General features: G+C 41.0%; 1 protein-coding gene across 5 annotated transcripts in view; it reads left to right on the forward strand.

Moving 5' to 3' along the window:
- The window catches only part of arhgap24 (Rho GTPase activating protein 24), a 107,141-nt gene extending 84,091 nt beyond the window's left edge, over positions 1 to 23,050 (forward strand). For 3 of the 5 annotated variants that reach the window (XM_018755232.2, XM_029252998.1, XM_029253000.1), the window contains 7 exons: positions 7,845 to 7,967; positions 14,918 to 15,125; positions 16,892 to 17,024; positions 19,972 to 20,045; positions 20,604 to 20,725; positions 20,943 to 22,062; positions 22,307 to 23,050. In XM_018755232.2, the coding sequence (XP_018610748.2) occupies positions 7,845 to 7,967; positions 14,918 to 15,125; positions 16,892 to 17,024; positions 19,972 to 20,045; positions 20,604 to 20,725; positions 20,943 to 22,062; positions 22,307 to 22,550 (2,024 nt within the window). In that variant the 3' untranslated portion in view covers positions 22,551 to 23,050. Of the gene's footprint in view, positions 1 to 1,756; positions 2,207 to 2,379; positions 2,455 to 7,844; positions 7,968 to 14,917; positions 15,126 to 16,891; positions 17,025 to 19,971; positions 20,046 to 20,603; positions 20,726 to 20,942; positions 22,063 to 22,306 lie in introns of those variants that run through there. The other 2 variants (XM_029253001.1, XM_029252999.1) reach the window with 2 other exon arrangements.
- Positions 23,051 to 23,777: the final 727 nt, after the last annotated feature.

Genomic DNA, 23,777 nt, shown 5'->3' on the forward strand with positions numbered 1-23,777 from the left:
CTTTCTGTTTCTGCTTTTTCCAGTCTCATTCTGACTGTTTCTCCGTGTTCCTCCTTGACCTGTCTGCAGCGTTCGACACTGTCAGTCACCAGATTCTACTCTCCTCTCTTAGTCAGCTTGGGATCCAACGAACAGCACTAAGATGGTTAGACTCCTACCTATCTGACAGATTCTATCAAGTGGTCTGGCAGAGCTCCCGTTCTTCTCCTCTACCTCTCTCAACCGGTGTCCCGCAGGGCTCGGTACTGGGTCCTCTGCTCTTCTCGATCTACACCTCCTCCCTCGGCCCGGTCACAGCCTCCCATGGATTCAAATACCACTGCTACGCTGATGATACCCAACTCTTCCTCTTCTTTCCACCTGGAGCATCAGACACTTCCGCACTCATTGCTGCCTGCCTGTCAGACATCTCTGCATGGATGTCTGATCACCTCCTCTAACTCAGCATCTCTAAAACAGAGATCCTACACCTCCCAGCTGGCCTGTCTTCCTGTCACGATCTATCGATCAAACTGGACAACTCACTCATTTTACCTGCCTCCTCGGCTAAAAGTCTGGGAGTGACGATTGACTCAAGTCTATCTTTCTCTCAGCATATCGAAGCCACAACCTGGACCTGGAGATACATCCTGCATAATATCCGCAGGATCCATCCTTACCTCACAACTATCTCTGCCCATATACTTGTCCAGGCCATGGTGACATCCCGCCTGGACAACTGCAACTCTCTCTTGTCTGCCCTTCCTGCCACTGCCATCAAATCTCTACAGCTGATACAGGATGCTGCTGCACAAGTTGTGTTTGACTTGCCAAAGCATTCCCATGTATCTCCTCTACTTGTTTCCCTGCACTAGTTTCCCATAGCTGCCCAGATGAAATTTAAGACCCTGGTTATGGCCTACAAATCCATCAACAGAACTGCTCCTAGCTATCTACAAGACTTGATCATCCCCTACACTCCAACCAGACTGCTACGCTCCTTGACATCTGCCCGCTTGGTGGTCCCATGTATGAAAGGTAAAGCACAGAGGTACTCAGTTCTGGATCCATTGTGGTGGAACAACTTCCCCCTCTCATTCATAACTGCTGAATCTCTGTCCACATTTAAAAAGGGTCTTAAAACTCATCTCTTCCAGACTCACTTTGCCCATAATCTAAGTTCATGTAAGGTACAAATGTTCATGATTGGATCAATCCTTTACAGAGCCACTCCTGCAATATAACATAAACCTTTACACACACACATACACACTGTCTGAACCGCTTATCCCATACGGGGTCATGAGGAGCCAGAGCCTAACCCGGTAACACAGGGCGAAAGGCTGGAGAGAGAGGGGACACACCTGGGACGGGACGCCAGTCCTTCGCAAGGCACCCGAAGCAGGACTCGAACCCCACACCCACCAGAGAGCAGGACCCGGTCCAACCCACTGCGCCACCGCACCCCCTCTATTAAATGTTCTTATGTATCTCCAAAGAAAAATATTCTGATATTCTCTGGTAAAGTTTTATGCAGCTACTTGTGTGATGAACGTTGGTATATGGTGAAGGACACTAACTGTACTTAAGAATCACACATGATCTGCAGCTCTGCCTTAGTCTTTCTCCTAAAGCACAAACTGTTTTCTATGAGATGTACGTCGCTTTGGAGAGAAGCGTGTGCTGAATGAATAAATCGTAAACGTCTGCTAAATGAATAGATGTTTCTCCACGAATCTTTCCGGAGCTTTCAGTGTTTCTCTGTGTCCTTCTGAGTCTCTGTGGGTCTTCTCTCTTTTCCCTCAACTTCTCCTCCTTGCATCTGCGCTCCTACCTCCCCAGTCTTTTTTCATAATACAGAGTATCTTTTATCCCCCGCGCGTGTCTGTGTTTGTCCGCGTTTCTTTGTGTCCCTCGTCCCTCCCTGTGTTTCTCTTTTTCTCACTGTATTTCTGTCGGACTCTCGTTTCTGCTCGAGTCTCTCTGCGCTTTTCGGTCTTTCTCTCCTTCCTACTTCTGTGTGTGTGTGTGTGTGTGTGTGCGGGGGGGGTTCCAGGGGGTTGTGCAGCACTATTGTGTGTCCCGCCGCCGCTCGGCGAGCCGACTCCAAGCGCGCGGAGCCCTGTGTCTGTTCGGCGACCGTGACAGAGGCTCCGGCTGTGCCCAAAGCGCGGCTCGGCACCCGCACCCATGACCCAGCGTGCGGTCGTCTGAAGACACGCAGCAGGTGAAGTACTTTTTCCCGGGTTTCGCCGCGCTTCGCTTCTTTTGTGCCCGCGGCGGAAGCGCGGGCTGCGGCTCGCGCCTACTCAGTCCAGGTGCGCGCGCGCGCGCAGGCGGCTCGGACCCGGCTCGGGACACAGAGTTCCGCTCTCGGTTTCTCCTCAGAGTCTCGTCCACGTTGATTGTCAAATCAAATGTCTGCCGCGGTTGTTGCCCTGAACAGGCGAGGCGGACTGTAAATGCTCGAGTCACGTAAGTAACCCTCTGCGCCGCGCTTCTCAAACTGCTTTCGGTACATTTTTATTTAAAAAAAAAAAAAAAAAAAAAAAACTGACGTTATGAACGTTATAAACCAAAACGGACTGGCGTTTTTTTGTGCTGTGTGTGTGTGTGTGTGACATGACAGAAAACCGCCTAAGAGAGACGTCACATTCGCTTCGCTGCTGGCAGTGCTGCTATTTTGTTGACGTGTGTGTTGTATTAAATTTTCCGTAAACACTTGTGCAAATAATATGCAGCACTGACACACTCTGACTGTGTGTTATAGAATAATTAGGCGTTTATTACATAATGCGTGCAGCTCTTTTTTGTTACAAGCACGTCCACGTATTATACATGATTTGCGCGGATCTTCGGTCGGCGCTGAGTGTGTGACACGATGATGCCACTTGAGGGCAAAAATATGGTAATTAAACCACGGTGTCATGAAGACACTTGATGGTATTATAAGTATGAATGCCAGAGATAATTGGCATACCTGGGGATTAGTCTGCCTTTTGGATCTTTCCAGAATGATACCCCTGTTAAATCTGAGTCGCTGGAAGACTTTTTTGTGTTTTAAGGTCCGCAAAGATGAGTATCACTGTTTCCCTTTACTTTGTTTGGTGGCGCCTTTTGTTCGTAACGGTTTGCAGTGTTGGAAAAGCGACTTTACAGCGATTTACCCCTTTTTTATAGAATGGTATTCTTACTATCTCTATCTGGAGTAAGTACGTAGATCACTGGCACTACAGCAGGAGTGGGCTTTGAACCAGGGACCATTAGATAGATAGACAGCCCTAACCGCTGCGCCACCTGCTGTCCGTGATAGGGGTTTGTTTTGTCATCTAAATAGAGGGATGGAAATTGTAGTCCACCTGGGGTCTTATGTCAAAACTCACTTCGGTCACACGTGTCACTGTATCAGTAACTAATTTATTAGGGGAAAAAAAAGTCCAGATGTCCATTTTGGCGTAATCTGCCTTGTTGATTTACCGAGCGATGGTTTTACCTTGTTGGTACTGGCCTTTATTAAAGTCCTCTTTCTGCTGAACTGTTTTATCAATCAGTCACTCAGTTTACTGGGCGGCCGGCTGGCGCAGCAGGCTTGGCTGGGTTCTCCTCTGTGGTGGGTCTGAGGTTCGAGTTCTGCTTGGGGTGCCTTGCGATGGACTGGCATCCCATCCTGGGTGTGTCCCCCTCCCCCTCCCCCTCCAGCCTTGCGCCCTGTGTTGCCGGGTTAGGCTTCGGCTCGCCGCGACCCCGCTCGGGACAAGTGCCTTTGGACTGTGTGTGTGTGTGTGTGTGTGTGAGACTCAATTTATACCTGTCCTCTGATATGTGGCATACTGCAAAAAAATTATCCAGTGTTCAAAATTGAAATTGAAAATCCTACTAATATTTACACTTTTTTTTTTCTTTTATTTTATTTCTTTTACTTTTCCTTTATTATGCTCTGAAAATTGTGTTCCATTTCTGTTGTGTTTTGGCAGGCTTTTATCATCCATTGATAGCCTGTATTTTATGGTGAGGAGGCACTTTATCTACCTCTTTAAGCCACTCATTTCGAAAAGGTGGCTGTTGTTGGACTATGTGTCACTGTAATATATGGCCACTTTTTAAAAGTTTGTCAACAGGAGCCTGAGAGTAGCAGCAAGGCACCGGGTTATCAAAGAAGGTTAATGATTCCTGGAAAGACAGATGTACCTGTAAAGGCAAACTGACTGTTCAGGTCAAGGGCAGAGGTGATGTATTTCAGAGCAATTGTACAATACCCATCGTTTTAAAAATTGGTCACAGTGTAAAAAATGCTTTAATAGATTTGATCTTAATACTGCTTTAGGAATTTTACTGTAAATACTAGCCCTACTAAGTGACTGATTATGCAGTCTTTGTTGTTATTGTTCACCTAACTGACACATTTCTTCAAAGTGACTTACAGTGTGAGGTTTGTATGCTGAGATACTTGGATTTTTTATCCATTTGTGCATGAGAGTAAGTTTTACTGGGGCATTTCAGGATATAAATTGTGCTCAAGGGCACAGTTGTGGGAGTGAGGATTCATACACATGCCCTTTGATTAGATGGCAGCAGCTCTAACCACGACACATTCTGCTGTTTCCTTTCACAGTTTTTTTTTTTTCTCCTTCAGTGCCCTATTAGTGGAGGAAGTAACTGATTTTGAGATCAAAAGAAAACCATTTGCCACTTTTAGGCAAACCAGGTGTTGTACCACCGTTTGGTCTGGGATATATCTTCAGGCAGTTTGCAGAGCCCAATGAGTGTGTGTTGTGATATAAATAGAAATATTGTATTAAGCAGCAATGCAAATCTCTGGACTCAGCTGCAGAGGGAATCAACAAGGACGGTTCTTGTCTTGTGCCACAGACGTGACTCTGTTATCGAGGGGCCATGCAGGCAAATTACTGTCTAGACTGCACAACCTGCTCTTCTGTCGCCTGAGACCCCTCCCCACACCACCCCAGACAGGCAGGCAGGCAGGCAGGCTAATGAAAGAGACTTTAATAAACATCTGTTGACAGCACTTTGCAAACGTACCATGTATAATGACATTACTTTAATGAGGGAAATACACAGTATTTAAAAGAAATAGTGAAGGGGTTATTTCAGGTTAGGAATTTTCCCTATAATATTCATTTTCCAGCTCACACTGCTTATCTGTTTCCTAAGAACACCATCTGGAATATTTTTGGATTAAGAGCATGTGATTAGTATGTTGACAACTTGATCACTGATCACAATTACTGGAGTGCATGTGAATATTTTAAAGAACCTGCTGTTTTATATAATCAAACTTATATGAATACTGATTTACACACTATACAATGTGATTAGCCTATAAATAAACTCTGAATAAAGTAAACTTTGTGCTACTTATACTATGGAACTCGTCAAGCTTGACATAACAGAAGTTTGATAGTCTCGATTAAGTTTGGCTGCCCTCTGCTTAGAAGAATTGTAAAGAATGCATTTAAATATACATTTTGTTAACTTATGAAGGCCATATGTAATTTATTTTTCCTTTATGCATGGATTTGTAAATTAATATGAACTTCCATTCTTCAAAGTCTGTTTTACAAACTATTTCATCAGCTTGCAGGAGTCTTGTGAAATACAGACTCTGAAGACATGTAAGACCATATCCCTACTGGCTTAGTACACAAAATGATAGGAATGCAGATACTGCAGATATTTAAATGTGCAATCTTGCTGGCCTCCTCTAATCAGTAGTGGGGCATTGCAGCCTGCTAATAAATCATTGTTTCTGGGTTTTTCTCAATTAGGAAAATCCTAAAGCAGATGATGTGTATACACATCTCTAGTCCATAGGACTAAGTAATACCCCCATCCTTACTTCATCCATCCAATTTCAATAACCACTTGTCCTGAGCTGGATTGTGGTGATCTCAGAAGCATTGGGCACAGGAAGACAGGGGAAATACATCCTGGAGGGGATACCAGTCCATTGCAGGGTAGCTATACACACATGCAGTCACACACACTAAGGGCCATTTAGTATCACCAGTCTACCTGAACTACATGTCTTTGGAATGTGGGAGGAAACCAGGACACCGAGAGAAAACCCACACAGGCAACATGCAAACTTCACACAGAGTGAGAAAGGATGGAACCCATGTTCTTTTGCACCACCCAGGCACTGTGAAGTGGCAGCCCTGCTCGCTGTACCACCGTGCCGCCCTCTGCCTCGCTTAACAGGGCTAATTTGTTCAGTGAAACCACCCCATTAATTGACTTCCCACCGTCAAGAGATTAAATTAATATTATTTCTTATGGGAAAAACAGTTGTTTCCCGCACGATAAATGTTTCACCTGAAGTTAACTGCAAAATTAAAATAAGTGCTGTTGCATAATACTTTTAACAAAAAAGTATTTTTTTCTAGCTTGTCCTTTTATGTTATACCTTCACTCACTTTATTTATTATCAGTAACCCCCTTCCTGAATTACTGGCCACAGTATTTAGAGGACAGGAGTGATCGAACTGTAGAGCCCAAACTAGTGTTTATTCTGCAGATGCCAAATGTTCACCTTTTGTGTTTACTTATCTGTGTGTAAAAGTTGGGCCATCTACATGAGTTGTAACTCATGCATTTGCCACATTCATACAGCTAATTCATTTTATAAGTCATATTTTTGTTTTTGTTTCATATTTTTCATATTCAACATTAATCATTTAGTTTTTTAAAAATATTTATGATTGGTTATTGGTGTCCTTCAAATATTAGTATCTATCGTTGCGGTTAAAGGCACGATATCATGGGCAGTCTTGTATTTATAGCGTATCCACAGCCAACTCCTCAGCTAGAGAAATGTATTAAGTCTAATCTGACCCATCTCAGTGCATCAACTAGCCTCAGAAGACAAGTGAACGCCTTTGGCTGCTCCGTTCGCAACCTTTAAAATGGTGTTTTAAAAGAAAAAGAAAAACTCAGAGAGCTATGGAGCAAGAAGATCCATCCTACTGTTGGCTAAACCTGGTTTCCTGATCTGAAAAAACCGTCAGTGTTGTTTGTGACTTGATTGGTTCAAACACTCAAGTGAATTAGAGCTTTGATTGTTCCTTCTAATCACAAACTGCCAATGCGCTTCAGACAGTGTGGATTTTCATGATTAGTGGCGCAGGCTGTTTTTACATTTCAGTAATACTAAAAGACACGTTTGAAAAATTTGATTTGTTTGTTTCAGATAGAAGCAAGGTACAGTGAAAATTTATTCTGAGTTGCACAAATGTGTAGTGTTATTTCAGTATCATGTTACATCATAGTTAATTATAATGCTTATTGTAGTTTATCGCATGTTTTGTGTATAATATCTTGATTAACTCAAGAACAATAGCATTTAAAGTCAGGAACTAAGTGTAAAAAAGTTAAACAGTGTATATAATTACGTATATTTGATGCGATTATGTAATATATTGTAACGACCCGCGTTACTGTTTTAGGCAGGAAACTTGTTAAATGTAAATAGTTGCATTGTGGGGAAAAATGTGGAACGTAAGTGTGCAACCAGTGTGGGCACTTCTGGGGAAAATGGTGGGGTGACCGTGTTTGCCAGTATGTTGGGAGAGAGCCTGGGGGTGCTAAGCAGGCTGAAAAGGCTGGTTTGAGGCGCAGGTCCTGGAGGAAACGGCATCCTCGGGTCGAGAGCATTATTTCCCTGGTGCCGGTGTTCTAAGAAAACGTTCGAGATGAACGCTGCTTCTGCGTCCTTCTTTACCCCATCCAACCGCACAGCGCTGCGTGCCACAATATAAATAATTGTATGTACAATATAACGTGCATTGTATCTTTTATACAGTGGTCTTATTTGTAGGAATAAATAGAATTGTGTTCCTTTTCTGCAGGTGGAGACCGGGAACGGATGACAGCCAACCATGAGACATACCTCCTTATGGCCAGCAGCCAGAATGACATGGAGGATTGGGTGAAGACCATCCGCAGAGTCATATGGGCACCCTTTGGTGGAGGTCAGTTACCTGATACCCTGTCTACCCTGTAATCCCTATCAAACATAAGGTTGTGGCCTGAGTGCATGTCAGCATATTATAATTTTAGCTAGTGAAGATGGTCTAAACAGTTGAATTTTTAGTTCCTTCCCCACTTTACATAATCAGGTTTTGACTTGATAACAGCGATGTTTTCACTAGTACACAGATAGCTAAGGATTACTGATTATAGTCATACTGCCATGTTAGAAAAATTGAGGAGCCTAGATTTGCTGGAATTGCAAACAATGCGACATGAATAGATTGCTCAGGCCAACTGTTTGCAGTGTAGGGAGTTTGATGTCTATCACAACTGACTGGCTTTCAAAAGGCAGAGTCATTTGTTAAAAATGGACAAGGGATGTGGCTCCACTATTAAATCTCTACATACACAGAGTCTGATTTTCACCCCGCTGACACAAAAGGGGGCTGAAAGCCAAGCAGTCCTGGGGTCAGACTGAAATCACGAAAAGCTTTATGTGGGAGTGTTATAGATTAGTCCATGCTTACCTGGCACATGAACCATGCATCTTCATAAGTCTTATTAGCTTTGCAAAATTGGGCTGTTACTGCATAAAGTTGTCTATGATTTCAGTTCTCCTTGGTGTCTTAACTTGTAGAGCAGCAGTTCCTATCCCAGAGCTCAGAGACAAAGTTGAATCTGATTACACAGTTTCTGTTATTGTAATGTTTCCCTCATCTAAGTTTTATTTCTTCATGGACGAGCAAAGTATCTTTTATCAGCCATGGGTTCACTGTTTGCGTTCTGAGCCCTCCAGGGTTATTCTTACATAAGGAGTCTCTACTCAAGAGAACCGTCGAAAGGCAACCCAGAAATGTGGCCTTTGTCAGGATTCTGCAAATCTAAAAATCTGCAACAATCTAAAAATCTGCAAATCTTAGAGGCCAAAGGCCGCAGGCAACAAATTTTTGATCTTCAATTGTTGTGAAGGGTTTTCCAGTCGTTCAGCACCAGTATTCCTCTTTTCAATCCATCCTTTGAAGCTTTTACAATATTTAAATGAATGCACAACTACTAGATTCAATCCAAGACAACATGGTCTGCATTTTTGATTTATAGCACAATTCTGATGATTTTTCCACTATGTTTTTTTTCTTCCTTTTCATTGTCATTTTATATTTTGTTTATTGTTTTCAGTCATTTAGAGCTTTATTTCACAGCCTTGGCTTTCAATCTTTATTACTTATTGTATTATATTATTTTTACTTTTTTCTATTATCATTATACATTATGCATGTAACTCCTGATGCATGCCCTTTGTTGTGTGTAATGGTAACGAATTTCATAATGTAGCATTCGATATGGTTTTTGTTTTTCCTTTGTCATTTATTTATATGAGCAACGCAGTCATGTTATGAGGGTAATAAAAGTAGCAAATGGCATTTTCTGCAACAGTTTTTGTTTTAATATGGCTGGGAAAGAGTGAAATGCAGACTCCATGCCTGAGATTTTCATTCTCAGCCAAGAATCAGACATTGAGTGTTATATTGGTTTTGTAGAAGCTGCTTTACCAGATTGTTACAATGTGCAAAATGAATTACACCCAGCTTGAGAATTGCTGTCAGGCGCTCTCTCTGCAGGAGCCTGAATTTTTGGCAAAGGCCTCCAAAAAGCAAGGAGTTGAGCTACGGCTTTTACACAATGTAACAGGTCAGGGCCTCTTGCTGAGCCGCAGCTAGACAAAGCCGAATCTCCCCTTCGCCATGGCAAATCTAAAAGGGGAAAGAACACCTTAAGTTCTCCAACTTGAAGCTTCTGTACCACATGACTTCTTGTCACTTTAACCTGCTCCATAAACATACAGTTTTTATTAATTTATGGCTATTATTATTTCAGTTGTTTAGCTGAAGCCTTTATCTCAGTGACACAGTTTTATGTGTTTACAAAGCTGCATGTTTTTCCTGGTGCGGTACAGGTGCTTTCCTCAAAGTCAGTTGTGTGGCACATAACTTTAAACCTCACAGTCTCAGTTTTTTCAGATGGGGGTGTTGGTGATTGAAGGTTTATGGGGAAGCATTACACCAGTACCTATTTGAAGGGTGGGAGTCTGTGTAGAGATACCAGAAGCAAAAGAGTGAAAGCATAAATAATGTTTCCTTTTCCCTATCTTATTTCACAATGAAGATACAGATGATATCTATAGAACTATGGTCAACTGCCCTGAAAAAGATACCTGAAATGCCCCTGTGGCTTTCAAGAAGGGCGGGTCCTGTGTTCACTGAAAGAGACGTTAATTTCGTGCTGCAAAGCTGCCATGGTGGCCAGCTGCTGAAAGTCAAGTCCAAGTAAAGCACGCTGTGACTCAGGAGGACTTAGACAGATGAGGAGTCAAACCAGAGCTAATGCTTTTACAGATGGAAAATGCACTTTCCAGACACAGTTAACACTATGCCTCAACATGATCCTTACTGTGATAGCAGCTTTCCTTCCTCCTAAAAATTATACTGTGAAGGCTCAGTAATCTACTTTTGCGAGTATTGCCTTGGAGTGAAGGCACTGAGTCATTTCACTATTACTTTTTATAATTATCAGACCATGTAACTCTTGATGGAAATGTGCCAGATGTCTTTTATCAATTTGTGAAACTGTAATCAGCTTTATTACAGTGTTCAGCAGCGACGAAAACCCTTCAAGGCAGAAATGCCAGAGCTGAAATTTAACAGCATGAATATATTTAGTCTGTGAGCTCATCTACGATTACGTGCCTTGTCTGGCCTTTTGTCCTCACAGTGAACTGCAGTGGAGCACAGCTGAGAATTAAACAAATTCCAATATAACATAGAGGGAGACTAGAACATTGTGAATTTCGGTAAAGAATCCTGAAATAACTTCTCTCCTTATAATAATGCCTTATTGTGGTGTTTGGTAAGAAGTGCAACATCTTAATGAAAAAGGATTGTATGTGAGCACCAAAAGTCCATAGGGCACAATTTTTCATAACTGGCTATGTGTGTGTGTGGTCTACTGTCACACCTCACTTACAGGATTGACTGAACTGGTGGCCCAGTGTGATTATTTAACATGCGGTAGAGCAGGAGCAATCTGGTAGTTGGTGGCTGTATCAAAAAAGGCTTCTACTCAAGAAATGGTTTGTTTTAGACTCTGAAGGGTTGAGTATGCAGGCATATGGAATAGTGTTGTGCCTCTCGGCAAGTATTTTCAACACTACACACAATATGGTGATGTGTTAATAGAATAATGGATGAATGGCAGGTAGAGGATAAACACTATATTTTTTTAAAGCTTTCCCGCACATCCAAAAAATCTCAGAATTTGTAACCTTGAAACAAATAGCTCTGTAGCTACAAGTAATACTAAACTGGCTGCAATAAATTGTAATATTGTGTGTGTATTGTGTTAGACATAAAAGATAATGGTGTCAAAAAATTATCCTCATTGTCATCATAACCACAAAGAAATGCAGTTGAGAAATACAATTAAATTTGATTCTAATACCTTTAATAATGCCATTCACTCTTCTTGGGGATAATTTAAGGATGTGACATTTAATGTAAATGATGACTGATAATTGTAAAACTCTGAACTTTCTGCATTCCAGCTGTTCTGTAGCTATCTGACTTCTTGCCCCATGTTGGCCCCTACAGTATCAGTGACTTACTCCTCAGCTGAGGCTCGAGCGTGAACATCATTGTACTTCCCTCATTTGTTTCATACAAACAGTATAATTTGACATTATATCAAACTTCACATAATGAAGATGATGACAAATGATGATGTGGATAATACAGTTCTGTTTTGTCATCATCATGATCATAAAATGGCAAAAAATTGAAAAATAAAATTAAAGAGCTAAAAATGAAACAAGCAGTACAACGCTGAGGAGAAGGTGAGGAAAGAAGATGAAACATGCGGAAGGAGTAATTCACTGTGCCACTGTTGTAGGGCTCATTTTCTATTCATGCTGGAAATGACATTTTTTGGAGGAATTTTAGTCAAATTAAAAATATGATTGTTTAAACTTGCTCTGTCCAGTATCACAGAAGAAAACAAATATCTGCTAACCAAGGATGAGAGAATATATAAAGATGTATAAAATATGAATTAAATTTTTTAAGAAGTATACACATTTGTTATTGGACGTCATAAATAAGCACTTTTAAAACATCTATTGTTTTCCAGTTTTACAAGATTATATATTTGTGTGGCTGATCAGTTTGTCTAAAAACTTGAAATTTAAAAAATACTTACATGGTCTCACTTGTAAAAAAAAATTTCATTGATCTGAGATTTCGTGATGATAAAATATAGAGCACATGGATGTCAGATGTGTAAAAAGAATATGTATTTACCAGGAATAAGTCAGATATGGCAGTAGCTCTTGTACAATGTGTGTAGAGATAGGAACATACTGAAAGTTTCCAGGAGAACTGCTGTAATCCCTTTTTGCAGGCCAGCCATATGAGATCCCCTTAATCTGAACCACACTTTTTTAAGCAAGTGGGACAGACAAAAGGAGAACAAGAGGAAGCAGGAAGTCAGAGATATAATCGGTTTTCTCCAACAGATTAAGCACTCTGTAAGTACACGTTACATATTCTTGAGTGCACTGCAGTTAATCACAGAATGAAGAAACAAAGTTGTAAGAATCAGCTGCTGGGTTAGTCTAAAAATCAGTTTTTTTTTTGTTTTTTTTTAAACATCAAACTGTTCTCTTTGATGTTACAGTGTGTTTTTTCCTTCTTATTTGTTAACTGCCTGTTGAAGAAAATGTATTTCTTCAATGGCCTTTCCGCATGATTTGACACTAATCTGAGCATTTCTGAATCATTTATGAGAGCTTTTTTTGGCCACTTATTCCCTCACCATGTTCATTGTGAAATTAAAGAAAATGACTTGCAAACTTTGATTTGCTCTACTACAGTGCAAGTGGTTATTATTTTGATTTTATTTATTTATTACCAGCTTTTTTGAAAATTATGTCTTTGCTGTGATGGTTTACAGACTGCAACATGATTGCATTTTCTGAGATGGTTTGCAAATGCAGGCAAGTAACATCTGCAGGAAGACTGCTGGGGCTGGAGAAAATGAAAAGAGAAGTAAGCTGCTGGGCTACTAGTGTTCTGGTATATGCAAAAATGAGCAGAGTCAACAAGAGTTGTGAACAAATAGGACCCAAAGAATACCTAACAAGTCATTCTTGTTAAATGAATTCCAAAACCATTCTCAAAGGCAGTACAACCCATGAACAATGAGTAACTGTTCGAATTTACTCCACTTAAGCCATTAGATTTGTATGGGAATTGTCACCTCTCAGCTTGTGAAGGAATAATAGCAGCACAACCTGGCTGCATTAATACTGTCTTTCAGAATGGCCTGAGAAGAAACCATGAAAATGTTCATCCTGACAGAGGTTTTCATTTGCTTTACTGGTCATGAAACAGATTTATAGATAAAACAGATCCTTGAGACAATTTCCAGGGTCTTCGTCATTATCAGTCAAAGTACTGGGGTTTACTGTTTTTTAAAGTTCCTAATGGTCTTACAGCTAGAAATATTGCTTTATCCTTAAAGTTCTTGTTCAGTGTCCATATATTCAAGGACCAAAAATAAGTTTCCGTGGAACTTGAAGCCCTTATTATAACATTGTGGTCCATATTCATTCATTCATTCATTTATGTACACTAGGTGTTCTGTAGTACTGTGATAATACCATCAGTCTGTTGTTTTTAATGCTGTGAAGCAGATGATTCAGGCACTTATTATTTGAACAGAAGTAACCAAATGGTCAAGTAATAATTCTTTGAAATGTCCTGATGTCAAATGAAAGGTTGGGAAATTCAGCATAGAACTGAGAAGAGATGATGACAAAACTCCAAAAACTAAAAGAGCAATATTAAAAGCATCCAGTAGACAAAAATATGGATGCCCAGCTATCTTATGCACAGATATTTTTTAGTTTGGTACAAGTTTTCCTGTACCAGTTGTACAAGATTTTTTCTTGAATTGAACTTCAGAAAAAAATATGTTCTTAAATTATTTTTTATATAAAGCAGTGCTTTTTTGTCAGTTGCAGTGCATCCACTGGAAATGTAGCTCCCAATGTGAATCCCCATTTTAATTTAGTTAATTAAAAATAAAAACTGCTACTGTATGTGTGGAAAAGAAGATGAGGTACAGCTGAAAAGAAATTTCATGTGCCACATCCTTTGCTTATATTGTCTTATACCTTAACACGTTTCTGGGTAAATGATGATGATTCTCTGAACCCAGAAGCAATCTGAACAGGTGCATGTCCAGTGCATTGGAAAATGGTGAGCAAATCAGCAGTTCTTTTTATAGTCAGAAGGTCATTACATATTACAGGAGTGTAATGGGAAGAGACATGATTGACAGGAATAGCTGAGCAGTGGTCTTGAGCAGGATCTGCTGCATGACCAGGCTTGCTGGGTGGCAGTCCTCTATAGCTTCGCAGCCATCACGTTCTGAGTCTGGCAAAGGCTGTTTGATAGTGCTGGGCAGTTATGTGTGCGGTCTTTAACTGTAATTATTAACATTGTTTATTTCACATGCGTTTTGAATGCCTTTCCTGTGTTGATGAAGAGTCTTTAGCGTGTAGATATTGTCAGGAAATTACTCTCTGTATTTTCCTTTAACTCATTGTACTGTTTATCCTAAGATACAAAAAGAGGGTATTTGATTAAAGAATGTGAAGCGAATGAGTCACTCATTACCTGCGAATGTGATCTAACATCCTAGTATAGAAAGTCCCAGTATAAGAGATGCAGTTTAGTTATTTTTGTAATTTATTTTATTTGCTGTTGCTCTTTTTCAATTAGCAAGCATTAAAAACCAAATTAAGGATATGATTAGGTTGTCCTCAAAAGAAATGTCCATTAATTTGGTCTTACACTTAAGAGTACTGGCACTGACATGTCTCTGCTTTTCTCAGGTATCTTTGGGCAGAAGCTGGAGGAAACAGTGCGCTATGAGCGGCGCTTTGGGAACAAGCTTGCCCCCATGCTGGTGGAGCAGTGTGCAGACTTCATCCGCCAGTGGGGCCTGCAGGAGGAGGGCCTCTTCCGCCTACCCGGTCAAGCTAACCTGGTCAAGGAGCTGCAGGATGCCTTTGACTGCGGAGAGAAGCCTTTGTTTGACTGGTAGGAATGAGTCCCATCCCAATGGTCAGATAATGATTATGTTGCTTCAAGAGCTACTTGAACAACTCAAACTAAATCGCATTTTAATCACATTACATTTATTAGATTAAAACAATTATTTTCTACATTCTCAAATTACTGTGTGTGTGTGTGTGTGTGTGTGTGTGTGTGTGTGTGTGTGTGTGTGTGTTTTGACAAATTGCTCCTCATCACTGGTTTTTTATTTTGTAATATATCTGTAAGAACTTATTTGTACATGTACTTCCATCAGTTTATGCTTTAACCCCAGGTTGGTTTGATGTAAGTTTGATCTCTACTGGATGTCTTCTACAAAGTTTGCAGACTGTAATTAGATTTTAATGTCTAATTAAACTCTAAGGTCTTCATTTTAAGGTCTTAATTGCTTTCATGGTAGGGGGGTGCGGTGGCTTAGCGGGTTTGGCCGGGCCTTGCTCTGTGGTGGGTCTGGGGCTCGAGTTCTTCTTGGGGTGCCTTGTGGCGGACTGGCGTCCCGTCCGGGGTGTGTCCCCTGCACCCTGTGTTGCCGGGTTAGGCTCCGGCTCACTGTGACCCTGCTCGGGACAAGCGGTTGTAGACATCGTGTGTATGTGTGTGCTTTCATGGTCTTACCCTTTCATCGGCAAATGGATTGATAATCATTGTTTCCCTCTAAATCAGTCTTATTAACCTGACATTTATGTAGTCAGTCAATTTCAGAGATTTGGAATATAAAAGACATAAAACTTGAGAATGGTGAAAGGCTTCTATGAACTTTATGATTTGGACAGCCTTTTCTTTGACCTTTGCTGGCTTATCAGACAGCCTTTATGCCTTAACTAAACAGAGGCAACTTGAACTAGGGTTAATGCATGTTCCTGACATGCAGTCATCTGTTGGGCTCATAATCAAACCACGTCCGCCTTCGAAGTTGCTCCTCATTCATTAGAGGGGAAAGAGCCTACTATGATGGTAAAGGCACTGGGAGGAAGGAAGTGTTGGCTTACCCTGATGACACACCCTGCTGGCCTCCTACTTTCTTGGCTCATTCAGACTGGAAGAGCGGCTTCTCTTGAGCCACCCCACCTGACTCAGAGCTACTGAAGATTTATTGCGCTGGAAAGAAAAATTCTTTATTTATTCATGTCATTATTTAAATGCAGCTTCAAATTATCTTTGCCGTGCTTCCATAAAATTACTATTGGATAAATATTACAGCTCAGCTTGATGCCAACAGCTGACATTTTGTCAGTTAATCCGTCTATCAGAAGTTTGTGGAAAGACATGTAACACTTATAAGCCTAAGATAGGTTTATTTTTTACTAAAATTAGTGCTTTTTGATGTAGGCAGCAGTGAGTCTAGTGGTTAGAGCTGTTGCTTTGCAGTTGAAGAATGTGGATTCAAATGTTTTGAATGATGGTGTTCCATAACGCCAACATCGTATCACAATATTTAGCTATGCAAATTTAAACACCAAGATTTACATATATGAAAGCTGCAGCATCAGTAAACATCAGCAACATCAGTATATGCAGCAACATCAGTAGTCTACATGCTTGTGCGCAAAAAAGATGGTAAGATCCATACGACAGGTGGTGTATGTTTCTGTGCATGTATAAAAGTCTTGTGATACCACTTTCAATAATTTAAGATTGTGCTACAGCTGCCACATCATTTACGTTAATGTCAATTCTGAATGTGCCTACCCTAGACTATATGAAGCAATTTTCTTTCTCTAACATGCTTGTCCTTTCCATGTGCCTTGCAGTAACACAGACGTTCATACAGTGGCTTCCCTTCTCAAGCTGTACCTGAGAGAACTCCCTGAGCCAGTTATTCCCTTTGCCAAATATGACGACTTCCTGTCCTGCACTAAACTCCTCAGCAGAGACGAGGAATCCGTAAGTGTTTCACAGAATGTATGGCTGCAAATTCACATATGTGAAGAACATACTACTAAAGACCAATGACCTCAAGAAGTTAACATCTTGTATTATATTATTTGTGTGAAACATTCCTATGATTCTATGAATAATTTAATTCTTTCATTTTCTTAAATGATGCCACAACTGGATCCTAAAGTTTTGAAAGGCACACTTTCCCTTTCTTGCATCTGAATTTTTCTTTATATTCAAGTTGGTATGATTACTGAATTTATGCAAAAGAAAACTTCTAGAACTCACGCACACACAATGTCTACAACCGCTTGTCCTGAGCGGGGTAACGGCGACCCGGACCCTGACCTGGCAACACAGGGTGCAAGGCTGAAGGGGGAGGGGACACACCCCGGACGGGACGCCAGTCCGCTGCAAGGCGCCCCAAGCAGGACTCAAACCCCAGACCTGCCACTTCTAGAACTGTGCCTTAATTATGTCTTCGAACAGCATTTTAATATATGTCAATTGAAACTAGATGTTTTCAAAGCCTCTTAATCAAATATGAGGTACTGCACATTCATTAGGTTATTGTACAACTAGCCAGCTAGCAGCTGTTGCTATAGCAGCATTCTTTCCCTAATGTTCATTTTTTTCTGATTAAATTATAAAAGAAACCTCTTTGGAGCAGAGGCAGTTTATTTTAGACATGAGTTAAATTTTCAGTGAAATCTTTTTAGGGTGTGCTTTGCTTTAAGGGAACGCCTGTTGTAGATATAGGTCTTTTATCATATTCGGACAGACTGCTTGCCACAGTCAGCGCCGCTGCCCCTCAAGATTTTCCTTGCACGCTGTAAGCCAGGAAATGCCAATACACAATAGATGAATGCTTACACTATTTGCTGTACTGAGATTTCTGTGCATGCCCCCTGTAGTGTGATAAAGGAGAAGAAATGTATTACTCATCCTAAAGGAGGATTCAGCTGAATGTGGAATGGAACTACGAATAAAGCTAGATTTCTCATCCGCATGTTTTGTGCTTGCAATCGTGTACACTGTTTGATAGGCTGACATTATATTGAAAATGGTGTGGTAAATATTTTCAAAAAATAGAAAATGTAAATATTACGATGTACTGACATTCATAAGGAAAAGAAAAGGGAGATTTCATTTTAATAACATTAAGGATGTGAGATAGTTTAATTGCGCATAACATTTTACAACATTTTAAGAGAGAAAACTGAACAACAAGATTAAATTGAACATCGGCCTTTCAAGTCCTTACTGGATGTGTGAAAGCTTGCAAAAAGTTAAGGGTTTGTAGTGTGTCTGTGGCAGACGTTCTCACCATTTTTGTCAAAAAGTAGTATCAGGAGGGGGAAAGTTAATTCAAAACACACACTCAGCACCCAGTTGCCCATAGATCTCTTCCTCAGTTCACAAAAATACCCCTTGTGAGCTCTTGGTTTCTGGAATGAATTTGATTAAAAAGAGTCCTGTAAGATTTTCTCACGATTAATATTTGGTATAAATGTTCAGATGTTGCATTCCTGCAGTAAGAATTCCAGTCCCTAAATATCACTATAATTGTCTGTACTCCTATATGGACCATAGTGACATTCAGAAGGCATTTTGTTACAAAATGTGTTACTTTCTTTTGCAGGATTAGTCTGGTCTTGATTTGGAGTTACTCTAGTATATTTTCTCCCAAAAAAGTGTTAAGCGTCACCATTAAGTCTCTTGAGTTTTATCCATTATTTAACTGTTCTGCTAAAGCTTCTACTTTCACTCCTCTGGTCTCCTCTGGCATTCCGGTTTTTCCTTCTTTCATGACTTTTTGTAACCCTGTATTCCAACCATGCAAATTGCTCCTAATTTACATCACAAAGCAGAGCTCCTCCAGTAACACTGCAGTCCACTGCACTTTCATGTCGTTGTATCTCTTATGGATTAAACCTACACAGATACTTTGAGGGGGAAGTGAATTATAATATATCTGAACCATTAAAAATGTTGCAAAAATAATAAAACGCGCTGCTCTAGCGTCTACATTTCAACACAAAGTATTTCAGCATAAAACCTGTCATTTTTGTTCGAATCATTTTAATAATGTTTACATTATGCCATACTGTTTGTCCTCAATACGTCCTCTTAAATTTATTCGCTTTAACTGAATTTAAGGTTAAGGAATTTGAGAAATTTTTACTTTTAGTAAGAGTACACAAGATTACTATGAAGACAGTAGGAGCAAAATATGTGACAATTTTTACTCAAATTTTAAGTTAACAGATTTAAAGTTTCAGTAATTATGTGCTTATGTTATTCTTGTAATGATTATATTCACTATAATGTGATTTGCTAAATAACATCTTGTGAGAGTATAAATGCATTGAATAAACATTTAAATTAAATTTACCTGATGCTTTTCTTCAAAGCAACTTACAATGTTAAGGATACAGTTATTACAAGCACTTACCCATTTATACAGCTGGATAACTTTACTGGAGAAATTTTAGGGTAAGTACATTACTCAAGAGTACTGCAGCCAAAGGTGCGGCTCGAACCTGCAACCTTAGGACCCAAAGGCAATAGCGCTAACTATTACGCTACCAGCTGTGCCAAGCTTAAAAGTTCCAGTACAAGTACTATCTTTGTTTATATTACCATGTGAAAACTGTTATTAATGGAGATGTAGTGGCACAGTGGGTAAAACCAGTGCCTTGCTACTTCTGAGCTGCTCAGTGGGTGAGAAGTTTTGAGTCCAGCTCAAAGTGTGAAGAGTTTACATGCTTCTCAACATGTTTGCATACATAACAGCAGAAGGCACTGGCAAGCACTGTGTTCTGCTTGTGCCCAGGAAGGCATGCAAATGATTGCGAAGAATTGAATTCAGACAGCTGGCACATACACATATGTATCCTTACTTATTTATTCTGCGTCAAAACAATCTAAGGGCTTTATTTCATTTTTACAGGGAATGAAGGAACTGAGAAAACAAGTACAAGGCCTACCTCCAGTGAACTACAACCTGCTTAAATATATATGCAGGTATTGCTTGCTGTTTGCATTTTAGTTAGATGCAGGTGGTCCCCGATTTACGATGGAGTTACGTTCTGCGAAACCCATCATAAGTCGAAAATGCATTTAGTACACCTAATACACACCTCTGCGTGGCGGACAGGGAGATGCAGATCACTGCCGCTGCCCACCATTGCGAGAGAGTATCGCTTCGCATATCGCTTGCCCGGGAAAAAAAATCTAAATTCAAAATTCAAAGTACGGTTTCTACTGAATGTCTATCGCCAGCTTACCATTGTAAAGTCGAAAAAATCATAAGTCGAACCATTGTAAATCGGGGATCACCTGTATATTTTTTCAATGTACCATTCAAATGTCTTTTTTTAGTTCAAATCTTTAAATTATTATTATCATTACTATTAACTACTATTTCATTTCAGATATTTAATTATATATCAAAATATAGATATTAAATCGCTTTTTGAAATGATCAAAAACAATCTTCCAACCATTGCAAGTGTGTAACAGTTTTCTAACGTGATTATTGTGAATGATGGGAGTTTTACTTTCTTTCTTTTTGTTTCTCAGGTTTCTTGATGAAGTGCAGTCATATTCAGGTGTGAATAAAATGAGTGTACAAAACTTGGCTACTGTCTTTGGGCCAAACATTCTGCGGCCAAAGATAGAGGACCCTGTAGCAATTATGGAAGGTGGGTTTTCTGCTGGTGAGGATAGTGGCCTCTCTGGCATCTGAACATCACTGGAGCTTTTCTTCACTGCATTTATTTCAGTAACTAATAGGATTATCTCAGTTTGACTTTGCTTGAGGCACTTAAATGAGGAATCCTTTCAGCAATGTTGAAATGCACTGTACACTGTTTCATTGTTGGCAGATATCCTTCTGATTACATTTCTGCCATTTCATAGGCACTGTGCTTGTTCAGCAGCTGATGTCAGTTTTGATCGGGAGACACGATGTGCTGTTTCCTAAAGACGAGGACAGTCCAACTGCTGCGGAGTTGTGTAACAACAACAATGAAGGGGAAAAGAAGCCTATGGTGGGCCATCTCCAGAATAAGGAGAACAATAACATGTCAGCTGTTCGCCAGTGCTCGTGGGAGACCCCTGAATCACCCCAGCGAGTGCCTGTGGACAACTGCTCCCCGACTCTGCTGAGTGGCCCCCGCACTGGAAGTCCGCGGAACAGTTTAGCGGGAAAGTTCGACATCACCCGCAGTCCTCCACTAACGATCAAGAAGAACCCGGCGTTCAACAAGGGGAGCGGCATAGTGACCAATGGCTCCTTCAGCAGCTCTGCCACCGATGGCAACCATGAGAAGAGCCTGACGCTGCCTGGTGGCCTGCCAGCCCGTCGCACAGCCTCCCTCAAGGGCTCTGGCACCAAGATGGGCACCAGCGGCGTGTCTAATGGCAACGTGCGCCTCGGTGTCTCCAGCACCGATTCAAACAATGGGACTCTGAATGGACGCGGTGGCCCATGGGCATCAAGTGCCCATGTCACCATGCGTGATGGAAAGCCCAGGGAGAGCATGGGAGAGCAGGCAACTCAGCAGCATCGTCTCTCCACCTACGACAATGTGCAGCAGCAGTTAATGCAGCAGCAGCAGCAGCAGCAGCAGCAGCAGCAGCAGCATTCCTTGGGCAACAGCTGTGAGGACAAGCAGAGCGTCGACAGCGCCACCTGGTCCACCTCCTCCTGTGAAATATCCCTGCCAGACAACTCGACCTCCTGCCGTTCGTCCACCACCACCTGCCCTGAACAGGATTTCTTCGGGGGGCCCTATGAGGACCCAATGCTGGACGGGCACTCACAGGACGAGGTGACCCACTTGGGGGAGTTTGAGGGCAAAGCAGGTCGGCAGAATGGTGGTGGGCGAGGCAGCCGTGGCACCAGCAGCAGTGACAACAATGAGCTGTACGTGGTGACCAATGGCCCCAGCAGCCATAGCGCCCTGCACAGCCTGGTGGCGAGCCTCAAGCAGGAGATGCTCAAACAGAAGGCTGAGTACGAGGCCAGGATCAAAAGGTAAGGGACCCCGACGGAATACTGCTTTTACCGCACTGGAGGCCTTAACTACATTTTCGACCAAGTTATTATTGTCATTACTATCATTTCTTACTCAGTATTGTTAATCACTTGTCCAAGTCAAGGTTGCAGTTGTCAGGAGCTTGTTCCGAAAGCAGAGGGCACCAGGCTAGTCAGGATAGTCACCAGGTGCCTCCCTACCCACCTCTTTCCTTACCTCTGTCCCCTGTCTTCCTGTCTCCAGTCTGGAGAACCGCAACATGGAGCTTGAGACAGAGATGGTAAACCTGCATGAGGAGCTGGACCAGGAGAGGAAGAAGTACACCATGGTAGAGATCAAGCTGCGCAATGCCGAAAGGGCAAAGGAAGATGCTGAAAAAAGGAATGAGATGCTGCAGAAGGAGATGGAGCAGTTCTTCTCCACCTTTGGGGAGCTGACCGCAGACTCACGGAGGCCAGAGAGGGGCAACACGATCTGGATTCAGTGAAGAGACTTTCTTGGCCGAAGCCAAGCAGACTGTTGCATTGTTGGTAAGGTGGCTGGTCACCTACCTTGAAAAAATACAGTCCTTCATTGAGAAGGAAGTATTTTAGACTCCTGAAGGAAGACAAAGAGCAGTTCTTGCTACAGTTCTTTAATGTGATCCCACCAAATATATAATCCACCTGTTATAAAGTGTTATCCTGTACCTGGGTGTGTATATAGCAGAAAACAATGTTTTAGTCTTCAAGAAAAAAATATATTGTAAAAAAAATCTACTCAAATATTTTAGTGCAAGTCTGATGTTTAAGCTCAATGATCATTGTGTTCCGTTTAAATTTAATATCAAGGCTTTTTCTTGCACTTATCTTTTTTCAGTATGGTACTGAATGAATTTGTGTATGCTGGTTTTATTTTTAGCTACTGTTCCCTTTTAATTTAAAAAAAAAAATGTTGCTGGCTACACATTATGTGCCATTTGACTCATCCCATGACCAAAAAAAAAAACAGAATGAAAACTGTAAATATTTTATAAAATATTGTAGATATTGTTTCTATTAGTGCTGCCATGTGAAAAAGTCATCACGCACAGTACTAACTTAGTTCTAATACATACATTTTCCTTTCCTGCCAGCACTTGAGTATTTTTTGTGCTCCAGATGCAAGTCTTCAGAACTTACTTTGAACTGTGTATAGTAGAGATCCATTATGATGAGTAATCAGATAAACAGGCTCCAGTGCATTTCTTGCTTGTATGGTGTCCTAAAATCAATTATGTGAGCATGCGTCGAAAAGCCCATCTGTTTTCTCCTAGTGTAACAGACGTTACCTGTGCTAGGAGTGCAATACTTCACTGCTCCGTGGACCCGATACGGAAAAAGAGCTGATAGCCGTGCAACCATCATGTTGTTTCATCTGGCATTAAAAATACGCTTTCGGTATATGCCGTGTTTTGTGTGAAAACATTGTTTTTTGCCTTTTTAAATTGCTGTTAATGCATTTATTATCATCAAGCCAAAAAGAGCACAGTGATAAAAGATGAAGGATTTCATTAGCCACTTTTTTTTATAAAGATACTTTTTAAATAATTTTGTATACAAACCATATTTTGGGTGGTGAATTTATTGTTTTAAAGAACATTTTCAGTGCATCTTATGATGACCCACTGTCTTTACACTTGTAACAACTACCATTGCATTATGACAACCAAACTGAAACTTTTAGCATTGTAAAG

This window comes from Scleropages formosus, chromosome 6, assembly GCF_900964775.1.
Source record: "Scleropages formosus chromosome 6, fSclFor1.1, whole genome shotgun sequence".
NCBI classification, from domain to species: domain Eukaryota; kingdom Metazoa; phylum Chordata; class Actinopteri; order Osteoglossiformes; family Osteoglossidae; genus Scleropages; species Scleropages formosus.